Genomic DNA, 23,044 nt, shown 5'->3' on the forward strand with positions numbered 1-23,044 from the left:
CGTCACAGGTATATTGGGACCATGTGTACAACTGTGTATATTCGTGGAATTTTTGGGCCTCTACCCATGATCGCCCGGGCTGATTTCTTACCCCAATTCGCCGCTACTTATTGTGCTGTCTAACACAGATTGTAAATATATTCTTCAAAAAATAAAATACATATATATTTTTTTGCTATTTTTTGAGTTATCCCCTTATAGGCAAAAAAAAGTTATATAATCTTTTAGTTTTTTTTTCTTTTGAAAATGATTTAATGTAACACAAAATACAAAATTCCTTATATCTACGATATTAAATTGAAATTTAAAAGAAAAAGATTTTATTATAATTTAATGTTAAAATCTCATTAATACAAAAAAAGAAAAAGTTGGGCAAAAATTTACAATATATTCAAGCGTTGACGAACTTGGATATTCATGCATAAAAATATACTTAATATTGACAGATCGTGTCTCCACTCAAAATTATTTTCGTATGCAATGATTTATCATTGAATCAAAACTTATCGATATCACATACATTATAAAACTATAGAAAGTAACTTAACCAATGACGACGAACCTTCTATATCTTTGTCATATATAACTGTATGACAGACTGAAGAGCGGTTACCTACCTTCCCGCTTTTGTGTTACTTTTATGCCGTCTAAGTGTAAGGAATAATGTTTGTTATAAAAATGTATAATCAGTTAAATTTACCATTTTATCAGCATATTTAATTAGCATTGATGTCGGATCAGCACCAGGAGTTAGTATGAATATTAAAGGAGTCACACAGTTAGAACTTTCAAAAGATGCAGCCATATCAAACGGCGGCGGTTCAACATATTTACTTTCCAAAATTGATTCATCTAAAAATAAGTGTAAAACACGTTTATATATTTTTTATAAATAAAATAAAGTTTCCATATAGGTTAGGTACTTGATATAAAGTATTGGATTGCAGGTAATATCTTGTCATATCTAATGATCCGTAATACGATACATTTTTGAAAATAATTTAAATCCTTGTTCCAAGGTTCCGGAAAATCCATCAAATGAGGTTCAGGTGAATCATAAATCTGTTTCCATTTATCTTCATTGCTCTCAAAGTCAACTCTTATATTCTTTAAATTCGTAAATTAAAATTGACTAAAATATTTAGAAAAGCCAAAATCTCTACAGTTAAAACTTAATACAAAACGCAATATGCATTTAATAAAAATGTTAGTCACTTATATGATTTTCTCTAAATCAATACTCCTCATTATTGGCCCAGTGTTTGAATTAGCCAAAGTATTTAATTAAAATTTATATAAACAAAAGTTAACATTTAATAATTAAATAACACTATTGAAATGTTGAGCGTTGAGCAAAGTTGAACCAATTTTATAATTTTTTTTTCAGTCAATAGAGAAATTATACTTACATTTTTTTAAAAATATTTTTATGAGCATTTTTAAATACCATATGCACCTAGTTAAATTTATATTTTTTGAAATTAAAATATTTCTAACATAAACTAGATCGTAATTTACTTAATACGAGAAAATTGATATTTAATTTTTTTTTTTTAAATCAGCTATTTGACTTTTTTACCATATTAAATTTTCTAAAAAATAAGTTTAACAAATTGGCTATATGGAATGTTTCGGAAATTTTTAAGTTTTTTATGTTCAGTATTATAAAATAAAAATTGATAAAAAAAATATTTGAAATATTTTTTTTAAATATAGATTAGAACAAAAATTATTTCATTTATCAGAATGTTAAATCTCCGTGGAATACTCTTTTAAAAAACAATTTTTAGACGAATCAAAATAATAATGAGGGAACATATATTATAAGAGAATGCCACACCGGGGGTTGTTTCCGTCTTACAAGGGCGTAATAATATATCAAATTTTACGCTCAGCAATTCCAATTGAGCTCCGTTAGCTTAAAATTTGGAATGAATTGAGCTCTTATAAAAATTGAAGGTGACATTATAATCTAGACAATCACTTGGGCTTTTTATTATATTTTAATTTTAAAGCGAGTTAATAGTTTTTAAGATATACAAATAATTTAAAATTTTAAAAATACTCATACCTGACTTTAAAATTAAAATGTAATAAAAACTAAAAAGGCATGTGATTGCCTAGAAAATAATGTAACCTTTAATTTTTATAAGATATTTATATTTATATTCACTCTAAATTTTAAGCTAACAGAGGTAAACGGGGAACTACTGTGCGTAAAATTTGATATGTTACGCACTTGCAAGATGGAGACAACACATGGGGGCGTGGCGTCCTCTTAAGATAATAAGATTTAAGTTATTATTTATCATTTTGACATTTTATCAGAATATTACTGTAATACTTTTGTATATCGCATTTACGGTGGACTTTCTATCATAGTAGTAGGTATAGTACATTAGTACCTATGTACGATTTATAGCCATATAAATAACAGGTAGACACTGACTGGTATATCATCTTAGAGTGATTTACTTAAATACGTACCGAATAGATTCAAACAATTGTTATCATTAGCTAGTAAGTTCCTAACTATTTAATTTATATACATTTTTTTATATTTGTAACGGTTTGTCTGTTTTGTTCTTAGTGTTAATTTGTTTGTATTCTTATTTCAGTATTTCACAGTGTCGAGTTATAAGTTTATGACTTTCCTACTATTCAGCACTAAAAAATAGAGTCTACACAGAGTTTAAAAGAATACACTTAAGACCAATAATGGCACACCATATACATATTTAAGTTTCTACCCTAATCATGTATTGATAAAGATAATTTTTAATTTATATTTTATATAATGAACTTTTAAATTAATTGACTTGAAAATATTACGATTATTGATTAAATAATAATATTGAAAAGTTAAGCATACATTAAATTTTGGTAAGTTGTCAAGCCTGCAAAGTTCATCCCATTTTATGTCTTGAAGCCAACTAATTTTATTTGTAATTTGATTATCCAAGTTTACACCTCCGGTCAAAAAAAAAAGCCATTCCTCTGGATTTATTTCTGACGATAGTCTAACAGCCATAATTAACGAAAATAGAAGTTTATCCTATAAAATAGAATAAATAAACAATTTTAAATAGTTTTATATATTTAAAATAATATTGAATAATTACTTTTTCGAATAAACTTCTACATATATTTACATACAAAGAATAAGTGAAATAATTTATCAGTGCTTTTGTACGTTCTTCAATTTTTTCATACTTAGGACTATTTTCTATACCCATCACAAATAAATTTATAAACCATGTTAATGAATATTGATACATTGGATCAATGTTAGTCAATGAGTCAATGATAAAAAACAGTGTTGTAGAATATGTAGCAACAGGTTTGTATTGATGTCTAGTTTTATCGATACTTCGTTCAGTAATTTTGGCTTTAGATTGTTTAACTTCGATTTCATTAGCTAGAGTCTTCGACGAACTTAATATATTTACAGCTTCTTCATCTTCTAAAATATTACCCTCAGAAGCACTTAAAACTTGCAAAATTTTATCTTCAATATCTTTTAATGATCTACAAATAATACAGACACAATGTTTATTTATTTATAACCATCAAAAATGAACAATATTAAAATTATTGTTTTAACTTGGCATTTTCAGCTCCTTGTATAATAAGTTGATTTTTTTCTGCTTCTAAATCAGGTCTATCTTTAGCAACGACAACACCTAATAACTGATCTTCAAATCCAATTGGAGTTATCACAAAGTTTAAAAGAACTACTTTAACTGATACATCTGGCAAGTAGTGAGGATTTCTAAGCTTTGTTGTAATGTAAAGCCTAAATGTAATAATTATAAAAAAAAATTATTTGTTACTAATATTATATTCTGTTCGGAGAGAGTACACGTCGATTTCGCGCATCCCCTCGTATCATACAGTTATTTAAACCGATTTTCCTATAACAGGGAATCTTGTGGGAATACGTATAAAACTCAATTTTTATCGGGCCGTTGCATGTACTTTTGCTGAACAAAGTATAATATTAATACTAATACTTATGTATTAAAATATACTTTTTTATACATAACATTGTAATTGGCAATGAAAAGTAAAAATTATAGGTTGGTACGTAGTATTACCTGAAACGATCATTGAACTCAACAATTGTTTCTCCTAATTTTAAACAGTATGTGCCTCCACATATAAATACTTGGGATAATAATACAGGGTCCAAAACGGGATCTAATTCTTCGTAAATGTTTTCCAACAATATCTGTAAATTTTTTATGGTATTATGATTGGCAAGTAATTATTTTAATTATTTTATTTTAATTTGTTTTTAATAATATCATTACAGGTGTTCCATTGGCTATAGCATGTTCTAATATTTTTGTATAATTCGGAGTAGTGAACCGTATAATATTTAATGAATTATCTGCCTCCATATTTTTTATCCATTTATTTGCTTGAGATTGAGGATCAATCATAAGTGGTGATCGTCTAGAATTTCTATTGAAAAATAATTCAGTTAATAATTTATTCTTATTTATCAATTATTAGTAAAAAATTAACCTACAAGACAATGATTCCATTTTCTGTTGAGAATGAGTCTGTAGGAAGTCCAGCTATGTTCCATGCTCTGATATCTACTGGGTTTCCCAGGACAGTACTTAGTTGATAATTTGTAGCACACACTAAATCATTATTAACTATATCTTGAAGCCATTGTTTTATTTGTTTATTTCGGAAATCCATTGTGAATGGACCCAAATATGCAATGATACCCGAACTTAATAATATATCTCCTAAAAAAATTTAATTTGAACTTTTCATCTTTAAAAAAAATTATATTTAAAAAATGATGTTAACCTGTAAGATTTAGGTATGACTTTCCAAGATCTATCGCCATTTGTGCCCATCGCTGTTTTTCACCACCTAAACCACCAATTAACTCTTCAGCTCGCTGAAGTTTTGTTTGACAATTATTAGCTTCATCCTGAAATGCTTTCATTTTACGTTCATTTTCTTCAAGATCATCTTGAACAGCTTTCATTTTTTTTTCCACTTCGGTAAGTTGTTCACGTTTACTATTTAGTGCGCTCATTGCGTTATTATATACTGCCTCAGCTTCTGCAAGAGCTATTTTTTTTGGTGCAACTTCTTTTGCTACGACATCATAAGTTGACATGGCTATTATCCATTTACACAATCCTTCTGCAGCTACCGAAGCATATTTTATTTTATTAGGATCAAATTCAGGATTATTTATATATCTTTCATTTATAACTTTCATTATTTTTGGCGGGATATTATCTTTATCAAAATTGATTAAATGCTCTAAAAATTTCATATCATTTAGCAGTTTTTTCGATGCTACCCAATAATCTTCTGATGTTTTTCCAGTAGTTGGATCTAGAATTTTGTCAGGTTTCACGTCTTTAATAATACAAACCGCTTCCATAGCTAATTTTACCGGCCTTGGTGGATTTTTCATAGATTTTACAAAAGTTATGTCATTAGGTGTCAAGGTATTTAGTGCTGCTAATGCATTATTTAATGCAGGTCTTGCAGCTTCCATGTGAAGATCACACTCGTCTTTGATCTTTTGTGCTCCCTCTGCTGTTTCCTGAGCTTCTTCTTCATCTTTTTTAATTATTTGTTTCACTTTGGAAATTTCTTGGTTTTCTTTTTCAACTTTTTGCATTATAACTTTAACCTCTTCAGCCGCAACCATAATTTTTGGCTGCAAGTCTTTTAATTCTTCTTGCATTATTGATATATCATCGGCAGCAGTTTGCAATTTTTCTAAACCTACTTCATATCGACGTTTTGCCATTAAAATTTCCCTAGTAAAAAATCATTTTTCAATAAAATAAACAATGTTCTGCTTAAAATGATGAGCTTACTGTCTTTTTTTCCCCAATAGATCTTTAAAAGTAGACATGAGTTCTAAATATAATGTAGGTGTAACATACGTTTTACGTTGTGATCTAACTTCAAATTCTATGGATAAATTTTGAGATGATAAATGAAACTTTTGACACATTGTAACGCAAACATTTCGTTCATGTTCGGTTAAATCAATTGCATCTAAGAAATTTGTTGCTACTGCCAACAAAGCATCTGATGGCCAGTTCTGTAAATAAACGTAATTTAGTAATTTAATCTTTCATTAGAGTAAAGTTTAATATGTGAAATAAAATAAAACAAATAATACAAATACAAATACACATACACATTTAAAAACAATTCACATGTATATTATGTACATAAGTCATACATATAATATACAAAAATATTAAAAGATCCTGACAAATATTAAATAATAATAGAGTAATAATACCTATTATTTTAAAATATTATCGTGATAAAACTTTTACCTGAAACCAATTAATTGTACAGCATTGAACTAATGATGGAAACTTTCTTATTCTTGTACGAAAATCGTTTCCAATTGGACTGAAAGCTAATACTACATGCAGTTGTTCTTTCACAATTTGTATAAAATAGTTAAATACAGCTGACATACTACCATCAGTCTAATAAAAACAATAATTCTCAGTATTTAAAATAAAATAAAAAAATATGAACATTATTAATTCAAACAGTAGGAGCTGCTATCCTGGTTTAAGTGTTTTCTACGGACATACTACATTGATTTATAAAGTTTCAGTTTTCAATAGTTAGTTCTGAATATTTTAGAATTATTTATGCTTAGCAGTTCTAAGGATGATGACTATATGGGTCTCTAGATATATTCTCATCAACACGTATTATTTTTAGAATAGCAGCGACTGAATTCTAAGATATATTAAAATATAGTTAATAGGTATAATACGAGTATAATACCTGTATAGATTTGTCACGCTGCTTGTCTATAACAAGAATTTTGTCGCACAGTTCTGTCTTTTCATCTGTTGTATATAAATTTGGAACTTCTCCTGAATTCAATAAGTTATTTATATCTTCTACCATACTTTCCATTTTGATCTGAACAAATTATAACCGAATTTTTAGAAAACCATAATTTTAAATACAAAATTAATTCTTGAACATGTGATTATTAATTTGTAGGTGTTAAATACTCATTATTTTATCGTTTGCCTGTTTATTTCTAAAACTACCTCCTTACTAATCACAAATATTCTCATAGCTATTGGCAAGGTCATTTAGTAAGTACTCTCAAGACTATTCTACTTTACACGATCACAGGGATAGCCACGGTAGAAAAGGCCTCACTATTCATTTTGTAACACAATACTTACTGAAAACAGTTTATCGGAAGACCATTTGATATTTTGTGAATAATATATCGTCACACCGGGACGGTAACGTATTAAAAAACGGAGAGCTAGGCCTTTGCCGCCGGACCGTATGTCCAGTCAGCTCAGTACTTATTCTCCCAACGCACCACAACCCATAGGACATAACCAAGTAATATGAGACCGTGAGAAAGTCAACTGAGTTGAGTTGTTCTTTCTCCTGTGATAGCGGTGGTTGAAAAAAGTGAGCATCGACAGTATACAGCAATGCTTATTGTACTTACTTGCAATTGCTATGAGCCGCGTCAAAATTCTAAAAATGTAAAACCCCTCTATTCTTCTCCTCCGATGAAGCTGATCTAAACTTCACTAGGTTCTTGTTAATAGATCAATTAATATTTTAAAATCTTTGTTGGAGGGTTTTAGTTCCCTATTACCTCACTATTCTCATTTGTAAGTTGTAACCCACCCTACAGAGGATGGGCAGAATTACCTATTGCTCGCTCATTAGCCTTAAATTCCTCATAATTATATATTGCTGTTCTTTAACCATTATTCCAATTACTTAATATTGTTATCATGTGTTTTATAAATTGTTTGCCTTCATATATACTTTACAGATAAATAAAATATTTAAATACAATTTACTTCGGAGTCGTTGAATAAAAATACAACATGCTGGTCTAAACTAGATACTGCTCGCCCAAGTATACTTTTCAAATCTTCTTGCCATTCATTAGTTCCATACGAACGTGTCATTTGTACCTAAATTTGGCCACATGTATTATTAAATTAAAAATATAATTGCAATTTTTAAACCTGAAACAAATCATATTCTGATATGTGAGCAGCAAGCCTTGTTAGTGACTGGCGGCCTGATCCCCCTAAACCAACTAGTAAAGCGTGTCCTCGAGGTTGCTTAAGAATTCGACAAATCCTTGAAAGATGTTCAATAGCAAATCTAAATAAAACTAGATGCATGGGTTTCTTGCTCATATTATTAAATTCATTTAAGTATCCTTCAACAATTAATCGAAGATTATTTAAATTATGTACTTCCATATAATTTCTAGTGTCAGCTTTGGGATTGGAAAAATCACAATAAATTAACTGTCGTAATTCATTTTGACCGACCTATAATTTGATAATATATTGTAGTTATATATTTTAATTCATTCATTAATTTGATATTCAATTTACAGTTTCATTTGGCCCATTAATTAAATTACTGAATATATCATTTATATTTTCATTTAAAATCTCTTTACAGACTGAACTTAAGTTTTCAAAAAACCATGAACAGTCAGAGTCGTCTACCAATCGATCATAATATACTCTTAAAATTTCGTGAACCCAAAGTCGTTTCATAGCAATGGCATCTTCAATAGTTTCAGGAACAGAAAACATAACTCCCTTAAAATAATATTCATGTTATTCATAACTATACTATTAATAACTATAACTATATTATTTATTTTATTTATTTATAGTTAAGTTTTGAACCTGTATGACTTTTGAAAAATCTCTCAAATTGAATAGATAATGTGATTTAGAAGGCGTTGGAAGTAGATGAACAATGCTTTTCTTATGAAGATCTAATGTTGAATTAACTAATTGATGCATGCACAAATCAAACTCTCTGCTAAAACCTCTAAATATAAACAAATTATCGTATGAAACATTTATATTTTATAGATTCTTCAAATTTCCAAACCTTGTATCTAAATGCCATAATAATATTTTACTAAATATCGATACCATGGTTAAATCATCAAACTCATTAATAGCAATAATATTAAAATGTCGACTAAACCTTGGAGAGACTGAATTTCCTGTCGATGGTGGACCCATAGCACAAATTAATAATATATCTTGAAGAGCCATAGGTACAAGCTCTTTACGATCATACCACGGAAATTTATCTAAGAACTGCCTTAAAAGTTCAATGGGTGGCTGAGCACCATAATATTCTTTTTGAGGCATGCTAATGTCATCAATAAATATAATACACTTTGTACCGACTGGAGGACCAAATATCCCTCGTCTTCTCTTAATCAGCTTATTCATAATTATATCTTGTGTTAAATTAGCAGATGTATGCGCTGAGAAATTAATAAATGATGATTGATATAAAGCTTTGTCAATTTTTTTGAATAAGTAATTCTGAAATAATAAAACAAATAAACATGATATTGATATAATATATAATATCTAAAACTATAATATATCTGTTAAAATATACATATTTTTTTTTAATACATTTATTACCATGGTGTATGTTGATTTTCCAGTTCCAGTTTTTCCTACCGTCATCATTGGTAAATGATGTGTAATCAACATTGACATAATCACTTGATGTCTAATTACATCAACTGTTGGCACTAAAATATCATTGAAAGGTATTCCTTGAGGTATAGATGGTGCTTCTGCTACATAATCTGACCACAACTTCCACTCTCCTTTACCTTGACCTTCTAGAATATATCTATAATCGAAGACTGAATATTCTTTAGGAGGAAAATTTGTGTAAGCTTTTTTCGGAGAAGAACATAATTCAATTGGTAATTTAAAAGATCGGGAGACTTTATTAGGAAATTTGTTTTCCAACAATGCCCGAAACAAAATATTAAATTTGGCTCGACTTTGTGCATCAAGAGTTGCTCCCATTGACCAAATACACGAAAAGAAAAATATACCCTAAAAAGTTTAATTTAATTTATATTTAACTAAACAATTATTCTTCATGTAATTTTAAATTACTTCAAGCTGAGCTCTAAGATCAGATTGTGAAACTGTCTTCATGTGTTCTTCATTACCATATAAATCCATAAATGTTTCACAAATATTTGTTAATGATCTAATAAGATTTGAATCGTTGGACGGAAAAACTTCCTAAATAAAAAAACATAATAAAAAGTACAAATAATAATTATTTTTTTAAATACCTATTAGTTATTACCGTAATGTTGCATCGTCTTAAGAAATATAAAATCGGATAGCTAAATCTCAAAATAAGTGATTGCAACATTTGTTTGTAATGAGAAGTTATGTTTGGTGATAACTGTTTAATCCACGATTGCAATAGACATTCCCAACCTAATGCAGTTGGTTCCATTAAAATCATTCCACATCTAGATACCTATTAGAAAAATTATTTCAACACTATTTTTAGAAAACAGTTGAAACTGGTCACAAATTTTGGTTTGTTACAAAAAAAATGTTTACCGTTGCAGGGGATGCTACATCTAAATCCATTGGTTCAAATATCAAATTGGTTGTGTTAGCCAGTTGAATGATTTCACCAGATATTAAGCAAAGTTTTTTGTTGTCATCCAGTACGGTATTCATACTTTCAATCCATATTGCATCAACTGGACCATCAAACAATAACCATTTTCTATTCAAGTTTTCAGATGAAGCAAATTGTCGGAATCCAACAGCTATGATACCATCAAACCACTCGTGTGATACCATATCAAATTGACCATATAACTGACCCAAAGTTATTGACTTTGGATTAATAACCATAATTTCAACTTTATGTTCATCCATTAATTTCTAATAAAACGAACTAAATCATTAATCTAATACATGCAGTGCATTATTAAAAGATATTCAGTATATAAGCAATGATATTTATCAAAGAAGTTTTTATCTATATGTAAACCAATATTTCTATAATAAGTATAAGTTATACTAAAATAGTAAAATATAATATTATTGTGGCTTAAAAGATTTAAAAAACATAGAACTTATGTATTTTATTTAAATTCTACATAATTGATGTATAATATATACCTTTTCTTCAATAATAGCTAATGCACCAGCGAGCACTCTATATGCAGATGTTTTACCACTAAATGGCAATCCTACTATCATAAAACCATGTCTAACAATCATCATTTCATAAATTTGTTGTACTTTCTCTAAGAAGTAGGGTGTACACTGAAGATTTAATTTTCCACATGATTCTTCTATACACATATTCAATATTTCATAATCTGGTTTTGGTAGTACAATACCAGGAAATAAATCAGATACTAATCCCTGAAAACAATACAGGTAATTCAGAATGATTATTTTTATCACATTAAACTTTACTTTTATTTAAGCTTTTAACATCATATTATACTAATCTATATAATTTAATATACCTAAGTAAAACAACTATTTAGGTATATTTTAAATATTCAGGGAAACTAATAATAAGTGTACACATTCTGTTCATTAATGTAAAGCATCAATTAATTCAAAAACTATTAACAGATTTGAACTTAGAAGACAATTGATTTGTATAAATTTAAGTCATTATTCAATAAAATGTTAAAAGTAAAAAAAGTTCAGTTTTTACATTTTTGAATCACGATAATATACAAATTTTTATTTTTATTTTCGAAGCAATCTAATATATGGAGTTTTTGTATGAATAAAAATCGAAATTCGGAAGAGTAGTAAATTATTTAGAGGGGTGGAGTGACATTTGTCTGTAATCAATTCCCCTCATCTATATGGTACAATAACTCTTAAACTTCTCAGCATCAATGTACTCCGAAATATGTTTTTATTAGAAATATAAAATTAAAACTATATGTTGTAGATGTATTTTATTTATATAAATATTTATAAATTGTGTAAAAAGATATTTTCAACAATATTTATAATTTAGGAAATAATAAGTGGTGTTCAATAAAAAGAATCACTTAATAAATTAAACTAAATAGTCAATGATAAAATAATCAACCTGTACACCCAATAAAATATTTTTTACTTTAAAAAGAGGAATATCATGTCCAAGAAATTTTGGTAAGTTGACATCATTGATAGAACGCAGGATAAGTATATTTTCGTCTTCATCTGGATACTTTAATTTTAAATTACCAGCTGCTGTTAAAACTGTTTTTACAGCTCTCATTCCTAGAATTATATTTATTTTTAAATAATTATGGTTCGTAATCCATCGTTTTTACTAACCATAGTCATAATGATTCTGTGATGAGAGTTGTTCGGAACACAGTTTATAGGTCACCACTATTTTTACAGATAACGACCGCGCTGAATTAAATCCTTGAGAGTACAAAACTATTTCAGATATGAGTGCATAATCTGGTACCATCATTGCGACTGGACGAAATAATGCCTATGTAAAATAATTGCATGTAAGCAAAAATAAGGTATCTAGAGAATAAGACTAAAACATTATGCAATTCATATAAATAGGCACCTACTTTTAAATTATCAGGCAATTCTGATCGTCCGGCATACCCAGGGTTCATGGTAATAAATACAGCACACGTTTTATCTAATATTAATGAAGAACCTTCAAAATGTATTCTAGTTAGATCAGCCTGTATACCGCGTTGAATAGTTAATATTTGTTGAGCAACAACCGATAATACTTCTAACTCAATACGATTGAATTCGTCAAAACACGCCCAGGCACCGCAAGACAATAAACCCTTAACGAAATATAAATCATAAAATTTGTTGATAAACCATCTCCTTCGTCTTACTTTAAAAAACTTTCCTAAGCCAATGTAATCCATGCTATCTGAACAATTAAATACGACACACTGTTTGGATACTGCTTTTGCTAAATCTTTAGTAGTCTCTGTTTTTCCAGTACCAGCCGGTCCTTCTGGCGCACCACCCAAATTTAGTTGTAAAGCACAAAATAAAGTACGATAGCAACGATCGGTTAGTGGTGTAATTACTAATCTTGGAGAATTACCAAGATATTCATAACCATATCTTAAAGAAGCATTAATCATAAATGCGTCCAAATTGTCCCCCTAATATATTTATTATTATTTATTTATATATTGTTTATTAAAATAATATACTCTTACTATCCAATAATATCGCAGTTGACAAAGCCAATTAAAATCATTTGTCTTATGAACATTTTTTCTAGTCATATCTTCCACAACATCTTTTGCGTGAACATCCATTACAACTAAAGCTCCTGTAATTAAAATAGAATAAATATCTAATTTATTCACTTATTGACTTTTTTATTTAATTTAAAATCTAACCTAAAGTTAAACGAGTTTGTTGTGATAAGACGCCTCGAACTAATTTGACTATTTTGTCTATTTGATCATTGCACTTCATTAAATATCGAGGTAAACCTCGAGGATAACGTAAGATGGCTTGTGCAACTTCGGATGTCCAATATGTACAAGAAACAGCTAGGACAGCTTGTCCAGGCCACTGCATGACCCATTCTTGTCTTGGAGTATTCTTATATGCGACTAACGATTTTTCAATCACTTCACGTACAGTCAATTTCATGGATATTTCTAAATCAACGAGCCATTTTTCAACTTGACCTCTAGCTCTTGCAGTGTCCACAACCATTGATAAGTGTACAATTTCTTCTTCGCTAGATATAATACTGATTACATCTTGTTCAATGGTAAACTTTAACTTGGCAATTCCTTCAAAACACTTTTTTAAATGTGGTTGCACTCTCGTTGGATCTTTAGTTTCAGATAGAATTTCAAGAAGTTCATCATTGGATAAGAAAAAAAATCTTGGAAAGTACAAACGTTTCTTTTCTAAATAATCATTAAGACCTTTTTGAATCAACTCCAATAAGCTATTGCTTTTCTTTAATTTGTCTAAAAGCTTATCAATATTTATACACAATATAACTTTTTTTATTTTTTGTGCTTCTTTAATCATATCTCTCCAAACCTAAAAACAGAATATTTTTTAATTCATCAAATATTTTTGATGTCTACAAAAGTAAATACTTTATCGACGACATTAAATCTTCTGGATTCTTCAGGCATTTGAGTTTGTATGTCTGGGGAAGAAAATATTGGCTCTAAATACATCCAAGTGATTTGGACTTTAATCCAGTAATCTAATATATCATTTAAGAGATGCAATTTTGCTTCCCAATTTCTAATTAAAATGTAAATATTTTTGTTAAATTATTATTTCATTAATATTTATAAAAATTATTTACTTGATATTCTCTTCAAACGGTTTTATGAATGGTGAATTTTTCATGGTTGTAGTTTTTAGTATATGATCATCAAGCAACAGTTGCACATCTTCTACACCAGATAATATATAAGTACCCGAATCTCTAGAAAATGTAGTATCTTAGTAATATTTGTTGAATGAAACTAAAATATATATCAAATGAATTAACCTATGTGGTAATAGAGTAAAGTTTAAATCTTTCCATTCATCTTCCATTGCTTGTAATTTTTTTTCTAAAGCTGTTTCTTTGGATGCGCCATCACTGACTACTTCAAATTTTGGTACAAATTCATCCAAGTTATAATCCATAATTTTTGACAATGAAAGATTTTGATTAGGATGCAAGGGAAACCCAATTATTTCAGATATTTTTTCCCAATGGCGATCTTTTAAACCTAGATTTCCCAACGTTAGAATTACAGCCATATGTTCTTTGAATGCTTCAATAGATTGTTTAACCTAGTATTAATTTAATTTTAACTGTATAAACTTAGTGGAAATTGTACTTAAAAAATACAGAAAATACTATTAATAATTACCGCTATAGCAATCGCTAAAGGTGCAGGACAATCTATAAAAGTACGTTCTAATTTTACAATGTTACGGTAATACACGGTTACGTCTTGTTCAATTTGTTCTGGGTCGTAAGTACATATTTTAGCATTCATCCATTTATCATAATTCTCTAAAAATTCTGAGCAATTATCATATAGTTTTTTATATGGAGCTAAGGCCTCTGCCACCTTAATTAACAAATTCCATTAAGTAACTACAAACAAACAAACATTTAAGTAACTTAACTGTTTTTCTTAAAGGATATGAACTTTCTTTCCATCCAAAATGTTTTTCTTCTTCGTTAAATCCATCTATAGTACTTAAAGCACTATTTAATTTATCATCTAGACTATTTGCCTTCTCCAAGTACACAGATAACAACTCTACGTTTCCAAATTGTTTAAACTCAGCAACTTGATTCTGATAATTTTCCAGTTCAATTTTAAATTTATAAATACGATTTAATAAGAAGTCTTGTAATTGTTTTGTTTTCTGTTCAATCATTTTTGTATTTTCCGCAAAAACAAAATTTATTAGTTCTACCCACTGAAAAGTCTTTCCATTTTGTTTTAATTCAACACCCGTCAATAGAGTGTAATCTGATAAAAATAATTCATAAGATAACACCACTTTAGCTCGTTCTTCCATCTCGGGAATTATATTATTTTTTACATCAGTTATATATTTTTTTAAATTCACAAGCTCTCTAGTATTTCTGGGCGGAGTAAGGGCAACAGTTTGTAAAGTTGCATATTCTTCATTTAATCTAAAACAATGAAAACATTTATAACTCGATAATTATAAAAGCTATTTTATATTAATTTTAAAATAATGATAAACCTTTACATAATATAATCATTAATTGTTTAAGGATAAATCATCATCGTACTCAAAAACGATTCCAAGTTAAAAGGAAACTACCGTGACAGTAAAAAAATTCCAAATTTATAAAACTAAGTATTCTCAATTTTAAAGCTTCATTGCAAAATGAAATACCTACATTATTTTATGTGCTTAGGATTGAAATGAAATATACCTCCGTAGACATCACGAAACTCACTTTTTTCCTATTGATAAATAAGTGCTTGTCATTCGACTGACTATCATAGTTTTTAATTTTTCCGCTTGCTTACATAACGCCTTTATCGTATCATGACGATGTACTTCAAATATTCCAACTTCTATTTCAGGACTAACATTAACTGGTATATCTAAAGAAATTGTGTGATAATTAATCACATATTTTTTATACTCTTCGATAGTGTTTTCGGTAGATAGAAATTTATCAATTTCATTTTGAGCTTGTCCATTTATTAAATAAAGATGTTCATCTAAATCATGTATAACTAATTCTGGCAATACCCAATAATCATCCAATACCAAAGTTAATTTTTTTCTCTGTTTGTTTACTATATTCATATCTATATTAACCTATATATTAAGAAACATAATATGGTTAGAAACAAGTGTTCACTGTTCAGTGTATTTTTGTATTAAAAATGTACTTCTAGAATTTTGCTGGTATAAGGATAATCTTTGTACAATCTATGCTCTAGGCGTTCCAAGTTCATAACCATTTCTCTGATTTGATCATAAATAGACATAATAAAATCACGAATTTTTCGGAAAGTAGGATAAAATTGTAGTATCGTATTTCTATATATTAAATCTGTTACAAATCCAGGATTAGTCTAAATAAAAAATTATTGAAATAGTTAACCACAAACTTAAAGAAAATTGATTTATACTTTAGGGTTACACATAACATCAGTAAATTCATGCATTATTTTGTACACATACTCTTCATATTTTACTTTCATAATATACGCAACACAATTATAAAATGAAGTTTGTTTCTTTAAATTATCTTTCTTTGGTATGAAACGACTAAGTTTGGTCTACAACAAAAACAATTAATATTATTATAATATTTTTCAACTGAGCAGGCAAATCTACTCTCACTCTTCCCCTGCCACATAAAAATATACAGCTTTTCAGTTATTTGGGATCGAAGCCCCCCCCCCCCTCATATCTGTGTTAAAAATATTAACTACCTCTGACATTACGTTTAAATAACTAATTTAATCCAAATTTTATAACTTCAACCACTCATAAAAAATATGTGTTGAAAAAATCAACGAAATAATCGAAATACCTATATATAGGTACATATATTATAGGTATAACCTAAATATAAATTATTTATAAATTATATTATAAGCATTGGAATCTTAAACTATAAACACACCGTTTAAATTACATGGATTCAACACGAATCAAACTAAGCAATAAACAATCATTTATTATTTTAATATTAATTAGATACCCACCTTTTTTTAAATTTAAATGCAGCGTAGACATACTGCAGGTTAAATTTTAATATGAATATTTTAATACGGTAGTTATTTATTTTAAAAGTTAAATATTACTTGTTGGAATAATTGTTGTACACTTTCGAACCATTTAATCCTCATAAAAACACTGGCATCAGCAATGCATTTCCGTACATAGATCATATATTCTGGTAAAGTGTATTTCGAAATACCTCTGGACGCCATTTCTGCATAATCAAATACTTGGGTTGGCCTGTTAATGAATGATTAATGTACCTATATATTTAATATTTATCTATAATATTCATTCTAAATTAACTTTCATTTTATATCTAAACGTATCTATTTGTATTTTTTTTTTTTTTTTTTTTTTTAAATGGTAATTCTTCTCCTTTATTTAATAATTTATATTATCAGTTGATACTGAAAATCCTATTGCGCCATAAAATAATTGTTTTGATTATTAACAGTTAAATGAGATACTTACAATAGCGATTTTTCAATAATCAGTAATCACGCTAAACAACAGCTATACTTTTATGAACGCTTTAAACCTCAAGGCTTAAGTCGTTATATATTAATATATTTTATATAGACGTACTCGAAATTCCTGTGCCAAATTTTGATCATTTCTGCTATCAAAGGATTGGCTTGGTGCAAGTTATCTCGAAGAAACGAAGCAGCTCGCACCATTGACTTCTTCCATAACGCACTATCCTTTCGAAGTTCTTTTCGCAATGGAGTGTCTAGTATCGGTAATTTATTATGTATTGCGTACACATCATTCAATGAATATGCTACAACAGCCTCTTTCATTGCTTTTAAATAACATTCCTGTGTACAACTAATATTTGTGAGAAATTATTTCTATTAAGACATTATTTTTTTTTTAGATTTTGAGTGGAGTGGATGGACACTAATATAAATTTACATTAATAGGTAAAGTTTCAATCATCAACTTTAAGTTTGGTTTCTGGTAGTGAATGCCAAATTGAATCTATAGTCAGAGAGCCTAGGTAAATATTCCTAGGTATTTTTCAAAAGTAAAAGAAAATTACCGGAAAACGTGAATATATTTTACTCAATATCCTAGTTTTACCTGTAGATACTTTTCACCGGGCGTCACCGGTTTCCGCCAAATTAAAAAAATCGTCATTCCTTTTTCCGCCAATTATAAATTATAGGATTTTAAAGTTTGAGAACCCCTTAAAGTAAGTATTTAATAATATTCTTTTACCAATTAAAAAAATAACCAAGACAAAACATAATTAAAAATATAATATAATTAAACATTATTATAAAATTACTGAAAATCGAACAAATTGCAGTACTCTATCAGATTAGATATTCTCATCGTAGATAAAGACGTGGGTAAAAACTCCTAAAATAAATAGGTAGGTAATATAAAATATAAAATCTTTGCCCGTGACAATATCGCAACCGTGTTTTTTCCCGATAACTATAATATATAAATAATTGTATTACAATTACAATACCTAGCTATAATTTCGGCACCGGTAGCCGCGATGCCGACACGTATAGTTTAGGTACTGGGCTGAATCTCGTTACGGCGATTTATTATTTATTAAAATTATTAGTAATTATTAGTATTGAGTATAGTGCAGTGTAAGTACAAAATTTTTTAAAATCGGCTCATTTTGTTAATAATAATAATAAATAATAATATAATATGTTTTGTCTCGGTTATTTTTTTAATTGGTTAATATTTAAATACTTACTTTAAGGGGTTCTCAAACTTTAAAATCCTATAATTTATAATTGGCGGAAAAAAGAATGACGTATTTTTAATAATAACGGAAAGCTCATTTTTGGCGGAAACCGGTAACGCCCTTTTCACCAAATTTTTATTTTATAATTTTTTGTACATAATTTAATGCTAAAAATATTTTTACTCTTTATTTAAGTTTTTTTATTATACATTTGAAATTTGATTTTTGACCATTGTGTATAATATGTTTAATGTTAATATGTACCTACATTTATTTTAAGTAACGTTGTTAAAATGTTATTCTTTATTTGTGTACAAATTTGTGAAAATACAACATTTCCTAGTCACACTGTTGATAATATTGTTAATTATAAAATGTTCTTATAAATAGAGGCTAAATCGCTCAGGATTACATGATTTGTGCGCATTTCATCATTCAATTTAAATGTATCACGCATCCATTACAGTGATAAGCTGGGTGAAAATCAGGAACGGCGCTAGGATTTGCGGGGCCCCGGGCAATAGTTACATATTATCCAAACTAACTAATCTCTGAACAGTATAAAGTATCATGTAAGAACTGCGGGGCCTTGATTATAATTTCAAAATCGCGGGGCCCGGGGCAACTGTCCCGATTGTCACCCCCTCCCCCCCTTCACCCCCCTGGTGAAAACAATAATAAGCCGGTGATACCTAAGTAGCTCAATGACGATATTGTACACTTGAAAGTTGAAAGCTAGGTACTATATACGCCTAAAAAGAAGACACTAGACAGACTTTTAAAGTTTCTTTAATTTTTTAAATATTCAATGAATCATAATAAATTTAGCATTTCTGCAACAGCAAATTTAAGGTAAAATGAGATAACTATTTTCAACGCGTTGATATTGTTCTTCTAATCTATTTCTAAAGAATTAATATTAGTATTCACTATTCAGTAGGTACCGATATAATATAATAGCTTACGTTAAGTATTTCATTTTTAAATTCTGGTAAAAATGGTGAATTTTGGTATTCGACTGACAATCTGCCAATTATGCCATTTACTATTCGTGGATCGATGGGAGCCAAATAATTAGTATCAGCTTCAGCACCTTGGGTAATGAAAAAATAGTATTTCAAAAATGTGCTCTCGTCCGATACCGCATTGTCTTCCGGATCTAGATATTTTGAGTACTCGTCAACTAAATTTGTGCGAAACAACTCACGACATTCACGGTCTTTCTTCGCTTCTTTCTAATAAATAAACAAAATATACAATTTCTGTATAAGCTCTAATGAAGGCCACCCCCTAATAGGTAATATCAATATGTAATACCTGGCCCATATTTAACACATATTTTATAAAACAAAGTTGCATAAAAATGTATGCAAATGTACTAATATATAGCCAATATAGATAGGTACTTACTACCAGATACATAGGTTAAAATAATAGGCAATGCTTTAGGGCCTTAGGGGCTAATTCCTCCAAACATAACCTTTATTTTTTTTAAGCCTATTCAATAATATTATAGTAGTGCTTCAACCTTCAGGCTTCAACTGTTCAACTCCCTAATATCAAATTCTTTTTGCAGGACCGGATTAACACTATCGTAGGCCATAGCGGCCCCCCTTTTTTATTTTATTAACTTCACTTCTGTGCGTACTTTTATATACATCGAACATTATATTATTACTTAAATTCTAGTATAATGTACACATAAAAAATTATTATTTATATGAGTTATATCAGTATTGAAGTGTACCTATAAATTATATAACTTTACAAATAAAAATGATAATAATTTAATACTATAGTAGTCAGTATAGAGTAGATAATAGTACTTGAACCAAAAACACGCAGGGTAGTTTAGTTATGTAAAATATTCTACAAGTGAATCCAACATTTTTTTTTCCATTTTATTATTTTAATTATATTTTTGATTCTTAATTGCATTAAGATCATTATTTCCTAAATTCTATTATTAATTAATATTTATAATACTTAATTTCTTAAGAATAATTTCTCAAATTTACCAATAATATTATGTATAATAATATTATAACATACACGATAGATTCAAATTTAAAATATCTATTAAAAAATGTTTCCGTTTAAATTTAACAATTCTGAATTGACTACTTACGATTGACGAAAAAAAAATATTTTACTAAGTTCGGAAAATTGAGAAGGATTAATAATGATGAAATGTAAAATATCAAAATAATAATTTAAATTTTAAACCATAAAGACTATATTATAATCTATGATTTGATTTCAATCAGATTGGTAGGATAAAATACGTATCATGTTCAGCAGTGGCGTAAACTGGGGGTTGCAAAGATATTGGTATTGCGACCCCAGAAATTTCTGAAATATTATAATTATAAATTAAAAGTTTTTTGATGTACAAATTAGTTACAATTTATAATTTGGTTTCAGTTAAAATTATTTAAGATGAACTCGTATTTTGAGAACCCATGAGAACAGTATTTTACGTATTCGAATAATCAGATTTCACATCACCATAGCCGGCATATTATTGTCTATTTTTAGTTATTCTCAAATCTCAATAATATTATTACGTTATGTATTTTGTTTTTTAAATTATTTATAACTTGAATAGTTTATTGACTGCAGTTCTACCATATTCACTACTCTTTAGGCCTTACCATATCCCACCATGTAGATATGTTACAAAAAAGTTTTGTCCATACTTGATGCATTTCTTGGATTTTTTAAAACATATTATACAAATGGAAAAACACTTTCAGAGCTGATAAAATTAGAGGTCGACGATTCAATCTTTGAATGTATTTAATATATTATATTGTAGTTCATAAATAAAATATACATTTTTTTGTTCGATATATTATATTTAATTAATTTAAGTAAATAGTCTGCAAATTGGTAAAAATGTTGGTGGTTTTAAGGGAGAGGGCATAACATCTCACGGATCTGAGATATTTTGAGAACTTTTGCAACCCCCAAAATTTGGCACAATTTACACCACTGATGTTCAAAAATACTCTCTTAATAGAAATCGGAGTTTTATTCTCCATATGGTCGTATGCCCGGCCGTTTATCCAATCTAATTTCTTAGAGATAATTACTAGGTAATTATATTCACCAATAGCCAATTGTTAACGAACATTGCGGTAAATATACGAGTAATATTATTATTATTATTTTGCCTATACATTTTTGCATACAATATACATAATATTTTTAACTGTACCACATAAATACAGATTGTATATTATTAACTTATAGTAATAATAAACATAAAATATTGCAAAATCCATAGTGACACATGTTCAACATGCTCATAGAAACCCTAATCATAACAACTATGATCCTATGCGCTAATATAACAATTATTTTGCATAATTTTTGTTGAAGCTGTGCAGCTTATTATGCCCTATATAGCCATATGGGCTATGGATAAAGTAGTAATATTAATATACAATATTATAAATATAAAGGATCAACCATACACAACCGAATCATTGCGATGGTGATTAGGTTAAGCAATAAAACATGTTTAGTGTTTAGGATAAGTAAGATAAACATGATCGTTACCATTTTTCTCGATTTCTCAGTAAACCCGTGATGGAAGTTTGTTTTTTTTGTCGTTTTATTCTGAATTTTGTTTGGGTTTGCTGAAAATGCAAAACAGTCCTCATCAGTTAGGCGTACTTTTTTAGACATGATAAATTATTATTAGCTGAACGTTTAACTAAAATGATTAAATCCGTGATTTATATATGGCATTAAATATATTTTCTGCCTATGATATGTTTAGATTAACACACAACATAGTTCCTTAATAACCAAAATACATTGCTAACAATACTAACAGTAATGATTTAAGTGTATAGAATATTCCAAAATGTATATTTTGTGTAGTTTGTTTGATCGATATTATTTTATAATTTATAAAATCAAAAAAGCGTAACTAATGGATACCTATATACAAGTCTATAACTCTTATAATACATGATAATATTACAATAATATAATTCTATAGTTCTGTATTTATATCTACATTATTATAAGGCGTATGCCATATTGAGTTGAAAGGCCAGTAGTAGTGGACGAGGGTATATAGTAAGACCTTTTATCTGTTGAAACATATTTCACAATCGGCTATAAGGTTGTGGGTGAGTTGTGGCCTGCCATGTCGTTTCCGGTGTCGCGTGTCGGAGACCGGTGATTTCGGGACCTATAA

General features: G+C 28.5%; 1 protein-coding gene across 2 annotated transcripts in view; it reads right to left on the bottom strand.

Moving 5' to 3' along the window:
• LOC107166608 (dynein axonemal heavy chain 7-like) overlaps positions 1-22,632 on the bottom strand; it is a 30,657-nt gene extending 8,025 nt beyond the window's left edge. For both annotated transcript variants that reach the window (XM_089219032.1, XM_089219033.1), the window contains exons 1-40: positions 22,396-22,632; positions 19,797-20,066; positions 17,703-17,935; positions 17,198-17,354; positions 16,517-16,666; positions 16,274-16,459; positions 15,829-16,199; positions 15,015-15,534; positions 14,753-14,956; positions 14,383-14,672; positions 14,194-14,316; positions 13,976-14,129; positions 13,253-13,916; positions 13,067-13,182; positions 12,731-13,009; positions 12,446-12,676; positions 12,192-12,357; positions 11,989-12,134; positions 11,019-11,267; positions 10,446-10,778; positions 10,180-10,359; positions 9,981-10,112; positions 9,489-9,917; positions 8,935-9,383; positions 8,724-8,871; positions 8,421-8,633; positions 8,040-8,354; positions 7,869-7,985; positions 6,808-6,948; positions 6,339-6,497; positions 5,865-6,094; positions 4,828-5,804; positions 4,535-4,763; positions 4,314-4,467; positions 4,098-4,231; positions 3,605-3,796; positions 3,123-3,528; positions 2,873-3,055; positions 924-1,107; positions 701-852 (exon numbers count right to left, since the gene is read on the bottom strand). In XM_089219032.1, the coding sequence (XP_089075158.1) occupies positions 701-852; positions 924-1,107; positions 2,873-3,055; positions 3,123-3,528; positions 3,605-3,796; positions 4,098-4,231; positions 4,314-4,467; positions 4,535-4,763; positions 4,828-5,804; positions 5,865-6,094; positions 6,339-6,497; positions 6,808-6,948; positions 7,869-7,985; positions 8,040-8,354; positions 8,421-8,633; positions 8,724-8,871; positions 8,935-9,383; positions 9,489-9,917; positions 9,981-10,112; positions 10,180-10,359; positions 10,446-10,778; positions 11,019-11,267; positions 11,989-12,134; positions 12,192-12,357; positions 12,446-12,676; positions 12,731-13,009; positions 13,067-13,182; positions 13,253-13,916; positions 13,976-14,129; positions 14,194-14,316; positions 14,383-14,672; positions 14,753-14,956; positions 15,015-15,534; positions 15,829-16,199; positions 16,274-16,459; positions 16,517-16,666; positions 17,198-17,354; positions 17,703-17,935; positions 19,797-20,066; positions 22,396-22,524 (10,095 nt within the window). In that variant the 5' untranslated portion in view covers positions 22,525-22,632. The remainder of the gene's footprint in view (positions 1-700; positions 853-923; positions 1,108-2,872; positions 3,056-3,122; positions 3,529-3,604; positions 3,797-4,097; positions 4,232-4,313; positions 4,468-4,534; positions 4,764-4,827; positions 5,805-5,864; positions 6,095-6,338; positions 6,498-6,807; positions 6,949-7,868; positions 7,986-8,039; positions 8,355-8,420; positions 8,634-8,723; positions 8,872-8,934; positions 9,384-9,488; positions 9,918-9,980; positions 10,113-10,179; positions 10,360-10,445; positions 10,779-11,018; positions 11,268-11,988; positions 12,135-12,191; positions 12,358-12,445; positions 12,677-12,730; positions 13,010-13,066; positions 13,183-13,252; positions 13,917-13,975; positions 14,130-14,193; positions 14,317-14,382; positions 14,673-14,752; positions 14,957-15,014; positions 15,535-15,828; positions 16,200-16,273; positions 16,460-16,516; positions 16,667-17,197; positions 17,355-17,702; positions 17,936-19,796; positions 20,067-22,395) is intronic.
• Between the last annotated feature and the right edge of the window lie 412 nt (positions 22,633-23,044).

The sequence above is a fragment of the Diuraphis noxia genome, unplaced genomic scaffold, assembly GCF_037042655.1.
Source record: "Diuraphis noxia isolate RWA-SAM2 unplaced genomic scaffold, SU_Dnox_SAM2 contig0002, whole genome shotgun sequence".
In the NCBI taxonomy this organism is placed as follows: Eukaryota; Metazoa; Arthropoda; class Insecta; order Hemiptera; family Aphididae; genus Diuraphis; species Diuraphis noxia.